This window comes from Triturus cristatus, chromosome 8 (assembly GCF_964204655.1).
Source record: "Triturus cristatus chromosome 8, aTriCri1.1, whole genome shotgun sequence".
NCBI classification, from domain to species: Eukaryota; Metazoa; Chordata; class Amphibia; order Caudata; family Salamandridae; genus Triturus; species Triturus cristatus.
The window spans coordinates 1,421,147,639-1,421,154,990 of record NC_140591.1 but is presented as its reverse complement, the minus strand read 5'-3'; the positions used below and the strand labels follow the sequence as shown (position 1 = coordinate 1,421,154,990).

The following is a 7,352-nucleotide window of genomic DNA, read 5'->3' as shown; positions in this document are numbered from 1 at the left end:
GTGGTCAACCAATATCGGGGGAAGGTGGTGGAAATGTCTTTTATTCCAACATTACGGATAGAATGCTTTTTGATATATTGTATATTGGAATTACATCCTACATATACAAGGGGAAAATATATGTTACGTATATATCTTTACTGTTGGTGCTGGCCAAGCAAAGGATCGTGACTCAGTGGATACAGCCGCAAGCCCTTTTCTGCAATTGTGGTATAAAGACGTCTCTGAGTGGTCTTTGGTGAAAGTAATCCGGATGAAGAAGGCACAGACAGATGAAAAGCTGCAGGTGATTTACAGTCATGGCGTGAAATGACGGACATACTCCTAGAGAGAATGGCGAATTTAATACTGCACAATCATCTCAACCCTCGCAAACTTAAATGAATTATACTCCTAGGAGTGTTTGGCCATTCATGTGCTTAAATTAAAGCTTGAAAGTTGTTTCTGTACCTCATATTGTGCTCTGAACACGTTGTTGCTGCATAATTATGTAGGGGCATATTATCAAGCACGGCGTCAAAATTATCGCCGCTTTGGCGGCAGAAAACTGCCAATAAAGCGGCGATAATGGGCTTGATAATATGCCGCAGAAAATTCCAATAGAAGCCCATGTTTGACACCAGAAAATTGGCTTCTATGGAAATTCTCAAGGGCATATTACCAAGCCCATTATCGCCGCTTTAGCGGCAGTTTTCTGCCGCTAAAGCGGCGATAATTTTAACGCCGTTTCTTGATAATAAGCCCCATAGTATGTTATGAAAAAACACAATACAATGCTTTAAAAAAGAATGGAGCATCACAAATAAAACAGTGTGTTAATTTTATCCATAAGCGTATGCAATACAGAAGATGCTGTTTGCACACCGCCCTAAACAAAACAGTTTTCTCGGGGTGGAAGGGTTAAAACAAACTGCTGCAGCTGAATCAGTCTTAAAGACAGCCAATCAGAAGCGGTATATTTTACTGTTACCCTATTGCTCATCTGGTGAGATTATTAATTCCAGTAACATTCTCCTTATCGGCACATTTGTTATTGTTTTCCTTAATCAATTGAGTAATTAAAAAAATCATAAAATGGTAGCCAAAATGCAAAAATACTGCAATTCACTCATTCACTTAATTAATAAAATGCGTTATTTTTGTGTCTACTAGCCATGTGAACATAAACGTTTTACAAGAACATTTATTTACCACAGAATAAAAATCCATGTATATAATAAGTAATTAAGAAGTCCAGTTCAAATACAGCTCAATGGTGTTCAGAGTTAAGTTCCACTATGGTGTCAAATTTTTTTACTTCTATCAATTAATAGCTGGGTGATTTTTACCAAAACTGTGGAATGTGGAATAACCACAAAATGTGTTCTTTTTATTGCTGGAGAAATAAACGACACAAGATTAATAAATAGCTCATATGACAAAAGTCTTCAGGGGCACATCTCTATGGCTTCAAATATGCTCATAAAAACGATCTTGATTGATTAACACTAATTATTAAGGCTCATTTGGTTTTTTGCATTGCTTTCGCGATAAATAAAAGAGGCGCAAATTTATTTTTTTACTATTCCTGTGCAGTTCGGCAGACTACCAGAAGATGGCGGCAACAACACTTATAAGCATCTTTGCTGCAAAAAGATTGATTCGATGCCACGCGTCGTTGCCCTGGAGACTGAAGAATGTTCAGACAAACAATGTCCTGGCAAATCAGTCACAAAGAAGGCAAAACCGAAAGAAAGCGCAGCAGAAGGTAGGTACAACCTTTAGTTTACATCCTTAAAATAGTTAATATAGATCCTAACTGAAAGCAGGTAAGTCCGCGTTTGCCACTGTTCGAATGCGTCGTCCCGTTAAACTGAGAAAATGCAAGGGATCTGGGGTCAGTGAGTTAATTAAATGATTGCTAATTCGTGAGGCGCTATATACAAGCTCCTGTTTAAAGTGCTTGAAAAGTTCAGGAAAGTGTGGGGGACAAAAAACGTGCATAGCTTACAGAGGTCGCTATCCGAGACGAGTCCCAGCGTGCGAAGAGTTATAAATATTTATAACGTGAAGACAACTCATGAAAGAACAAGGAATTACAAATAGCTTAGGACAACCAAAATATGTTGCAAAAAAAAAAAAAGCAAAACAGTAACTTAGAAACAGTTGAGAACAAATAGGGTCTGTTTTACAAAGATAACCGACCCTGTAACTTTAACTTACATATGCAAATAGTTTGATTTACTGGTGCAATAACATCACAAAATGAGAATTTTGAGTCACAATTCCCATGTGCAACATAACTCCATGATGGAGCAATATTAAGCAGGGCTTATTCCAGCTTCAGGCATGAGGAGTGGGTGCTCCATGCTGGGGTGGCCGGGAATGTTTGGGGGCACCAACAAACCCTGGAGGTTGCTGGGATTCACAAACTTGTTTCTCTGGCCAATCCCCAACCTGGAAAGAGATGCAAATACTCAGAGAGTTGTTTCTGCCAAGGACATGAGTTAATCCCTATCCAGGGTGGGATTAGACTCAGGACATAACTAAAATGCTGATGGAGGTGTTGAGGAAATGTGTCTCCAAAGGGAAACTATTTTTTGAGGTAAAAAAAACACCAGAAAAGGGTGAATGCGCAAAAGTCATTTTCAATTGCACTGTTGTAGTGTACGCACAATTACGCATGCAAAACGCCCTTTGTATAGGTCTAAATCTGAGTTCACAAAAGTTTTTCTTAAATAGTCCCTAAAACCTGTCTGTGACTGTTACATATTTCTGGGAGCATTCTTGGAAATCTTGGGGAATTCTTTGGAAATTTTCAGCCATGCAATGAGGTAAACACGTAAACTTTCAATTTTTGTTTGCAAATCACACCCATAGAACTTAAGAAACGTTGGCGTGAGATGCACTGCAGATAAATTGATGTGAATAACATTCTTAAAATTGATTTTGATAATTCTGATCGATCATTATATTTGCTTTACAACTGCTACCTTTGATACAATCATATCCCATTGTAAAGCTTTAACGAATGGAAAATTACTTCGAAAACGGCTTCATAATAAGATAAAAGTGCATTAAACTTAGATAACCGCACCCCACATGAAAATATATTTAAAAAAAATTTTAAACACGGGGTCCGCCACGTAGGCCTATGGATCAGGTTGTGCTTACCCTGTCTCCTTATGTGTCTTTTTATTTTTTAAGTTCCTGTAATTAAAACCACATTTCCTTTCAATGATTGTGGAATTCTATCAGTTCCTTTTAGATCTGTAGAACCTTTACCGATGGGAGAAAAAGATCCCTTCGCCAACAGAATATGAGTATTCTTTGAAATACTGAATCTGCGAATATCATTTACTGCCAAATTGTATTCTATCTTTTTATAAAATTTGAACCCTTCATGCCTAACCCGAGCCCCTTTCTAAAGGTAATTTCTTGAAAACTATTGAACAAATTTACACCAAGCCAACTTCTGGTGGGGTGTGTTAGTACCATTCCGCAAAATCTACTGCAACTGGAATGACCAGTGCAAACATAAGTCATTGGCACCAGATATAGCAAAGTTACATTTCTTTAAAAAGTTAATTTCCCTTACTCAAGTGTGCGCAGTGAACTTTGGCAACTACTGATATAGCAATGTTAGATTCACTTAATTTCTCTGAAAAGTACATTTCTCTTACTTCAGTGAGCGCCATGAACTTTGGCAATTACTGATATCCTGTGTCTCAATTCCTGATCTGACAACTCTGTGTTTTAAGGTCTTTGTAGAATCATCCCTTGAAAACTCAAAGCAGGGCGATATATTCCCTGATCCAGGATTTTGGATAATTGAAGCTCCTCTGACCCTGATACCCTCAGTCAGTTTTGTAACATCTACCAATGGGACTCAGTGGCAATGTGTTTTTTCTGATGGAGAATTAAGACAGAAGGTTAGAAAGTCTACTCAGGCAGTGCATAATAGTTCTCTGTGAGTGAGATCTGCAGATAGGCTTTTTCCGGTAGCAAGACAATATAACTATATTGTTCCTTTTTAGGTCTCGGCTAGCGAAGGCTGCGCTTGCGCAGTCTCGCTCGCGAGAATTAATGACTTGGAGAAGAGGGGCTTGTACCCGCCCCTCTTCTCCCCTGTTCTCCATTGGCTGGCCTCTTGAATGCTGGCCAGCCATTGGAGAAGAGGTCAGTCATTCCAAACAGGCCCCGTCCTTTTCGGATCGGGGGCGTGTTTTTTGCAAGAAGTCTCAAGGAGGAGACAACAGCAAAACACGCCCCCGAATCCGAAAAGGACGCTGCCTTTCTCCGAGGCATTTCTGCTCTGCCTCGGAGAAAGGCGGTGGTGTCAATGGCGTCCTCTCACCCTGCTGTCGGCTCCCGTGTTGTTCGTTCCTTGGAGGATTCAACTCCTGGTTTCCTGATCTTCGGCCCCATTTCAACTTCATACTTCTCACCACAGCCGCTCCGAGGGTCACCAAAGTGCGAGTCTCTCCCCCTGCACTCGCGTCCGGGGCCCGCACCACGTGTGAAGCCGCGAGCTCGAGTTACAGGAGCCGCCCGCAGCGTTCAGCTCCGCCACCGCGGCCGGCCGCCTCTCTCCGGGTCACACAGCTCGGCACAGTTCAGCTTCCAAAGCCGCGAGCTCGAGTTACAGGAGCCGGCAGCCTCTCTCCGGGTCACACAGCTCGGCACAGTTCAGCTTCCAAGGCGAGTGTCACACATGCCGAACTCTCACTAACTGGACATGTTGTTTACAAGCTTGTGAGTGCTGGACCACTAGTGAAAAATCTTTGTACATGGCCTCTGTATGTTAGAGATAATGATACGACATTTGGCTTCTGTATGCTCTCTGAAAACACGAGATCGAGGAATTTGGCCTCTGTATGCTAGAGTTCATTGTGTTTGGTCTCCCATCACTTGAGATTGAGGTATTTGGCCTCTGTACGCTAGGGTTCATGCTGTACACTAGAGTTCATGGTGTTTGGTCTCCGGACACTCAAGATCATGGTATTTGGCCTCTATATGCTACAGTTCATGGTATTTGGTCACATAACACTTTTTGGCTTCTGTATGCTAGAGTTCATGGTGTTTGGTCTCTGAGCAGTTGAGATCATGGTATTTGGCTTCTGTATGCTAGAGTTCATGGTATTTGGTTTCCGTGTAGTTGAGATCATGGTATTTGGCCTCTGTATGGTAAAGTTCATGGTGTTAGGCCTCTAAACACTCGAGACAATGGTATTTAGCCTCCTTCCACTTGTGAAAATGTTTGGCCTTTGTATGCTAAAGATCCTGGTAGCTGGCCACTGTACTCTTGTGATCGTGGTATGGTGTTTCTGTACGCTTGAGGTCATGCTTAAATGAGTGTGGACAACATGGACTGTTGCAAGCCCATGAATTCCTTTTTATGTGGATTTCTCAGTACCAAATATGGTTACATCCGGAGCAGAAAGAGGGTCGCACATCCAGGCCTGCTTGGTTTGAACTATATTTTCCGCAGGCAAGTCTAAAATGTGTAAAACAGCTTCCCTATTCACTTCCCAGCTCTACAGCCCTCTCTCAAATACAGCTTCAGTTCTACGGCGTCCTTCTCCATCACGCCTTCCCTATCCACCTCCTGCACACTCAATCTCTCTCGTGTTCCTTTCCCCTTCCATCTTCATCTCTCCTGCTTTTTTTCTCCCAGTGCACCCATTCAATTCTTTAACCAGCTGTCTCTTTCTCGCCAAGCCCTCCCCAGCTATGTGACCTTTTCCCCATCTCTGGTTGCCACCATCTCATCTTCCCCTCCCTCATCTAGATCTCAGACCTACAACACCCCTCTATATTATTCCATTCTTCCTACGCCCCTCGTCTCTCCCCATTTCTCCTTCATTCTTTCTACATATCCCCTCCCCCCTATCCCCGCCTTGCTCTCGCTGGTTTCCTCCTTCTCCCACCCCTTCCTTCCTCCGTTGCTAGGATACAGACTGGGATGTCTGTTCTGATGCATTAGAGTAGACGGTCCCCGCTGCGGCCATTCACCCCTCTCGTGCCCGGAAATTAAAACAAGCATTTACAATGCAATGGTCTCGGCATTGGTAAAGTTAGAGCTATTGGCATTGCTCATGACATTATTTTTGTTTATGTTTTTGTTTTTAAAACATTTAAAAAAACGGCATTGTTATTTACAATGTCAATAGCTTAATCTGTGTGTGGGTGCAAATGCAATAGGTCTCGCATTTGAGAGTGAGTAAGCTATTGACATTGTAAATAACAATGCAGTTTCTTTAAATGTTTTAAAAACAAAAACATAAACAAAAATAATGACATGAGCAATGCCAATAGCTCTAACTTTACCAATGCCGAGACCATTGCATTGTAAATGCTTGTTTGAATAATGCTGCAGACTGCTTGCTGAGGACAGACTGCAGATGAAGGTGGCATGTTCTACCCACAAAGTGGTCTATAGTATCTTACCTTTCAAGTAGTTTTTGTCCTTTCAAGTAGTTTTTGTCCTTAAAATAGTTAGTTACTGCCTGGGGTTTTTGTCCTTTAAATAGTTATTCACACCAAAGGCTTCTTCCAAGGAAGGTTGGCTCATAAGCTGCTCCACAGAGGGTTGCTGCTTGCCATTATTTGGTAGCCTCAGAAAGTGTCTTCCACCCGCTTCAAGTTCCCATAAATCCATTGCTTCCTGATGCCAGCACCATTTTACCTCAGTGCAGCCTTTCTTTATCCAAGGAAGATGCCCACGAGACAGGACCAAAGCGGTGTGACCAAAGGTCTCGTCACCAGCAAAATATCAGTTTCAGTCCAGGACGCAAGAGCAGCAAGGGAGATCTTCAGCGGTGCCAGATGAGATGCTCTTATAAGAGTTGTGTCTTCTGCTCCTTTTGGAGGTTAAGGAGTGAATCTGGTATGTGGTCAGATATTTCTCCACATTTGGAGTTCATTGTGTGAGATATTGTGTCTTCCGATTCTTTCCTTATTGCAATAGGTACCATAAACAATTATATACTTTCCTTTTGTTTGTTTACCTCTGCCATTGTGCAGAGCTGTTTATACTGTCGCTGTCATATTACAAATAAATACGAGATATGTTCTGCAATATCTTTTGTAAACATACTGTTTTTAACCATCCTGTTAAATCCATTAATTTGACCTGAATTTGTATTCTCTGTAGACCTAATAGCATATTGTTATTAAACATTTGTATTTTTTCAGACTATTGAAAAATGGGCAAAAAAGGAGGTAAAAAAGGAAAGAAAGCTAAGAAGGAGAAAGAAGGAACGAAAGAAAAGAAAATGAGCTTTACTGAAGCACTACTTGCATTTCAGTAAGTTTGCAATTTTTTTAAATTCCAAAACAAGATTTGCTTCTTTGGAGAATATATGCCTGTG

The 7,352-nt window shown here is 41.4% G+C and overlaps 1 protein-coding gene across 2 annotated transcripts in view; it reads left to right on the top strand.

Moving 5' to 3' along the window:
• The first annotated feature begins 1,690 nt into the window (after positions 1–1,690).
• CCDC83 (coiled-coil domain containing 83) overlaps positions 1,691–7,352 on the top strand; it is a 112,862-nt gene continuing 107,200 nt past the window's right edge. Inside the window, exons 1-2 of one of the 2 annotated variants that reach the window (XM_085620554.1) lie at positions 1,691–1,747; positions 7,177–7,288. In XM_085620554.1, coding sequence (XP_085476680.1) covers positions 7,188–7,288 — 101 coding nt within the window. In that variant the 5' untranslated portion in view covers positions 1,691–1,747; positions 7,177–7,187. Of the gene's footprint in view, positions 1,748–1,780; positions 1,809–7,176; positions 7,289–7,352 lie in introns of those variants that run through there. The other variant, XM_085620555.1, reaches the window with a different exon arrangement.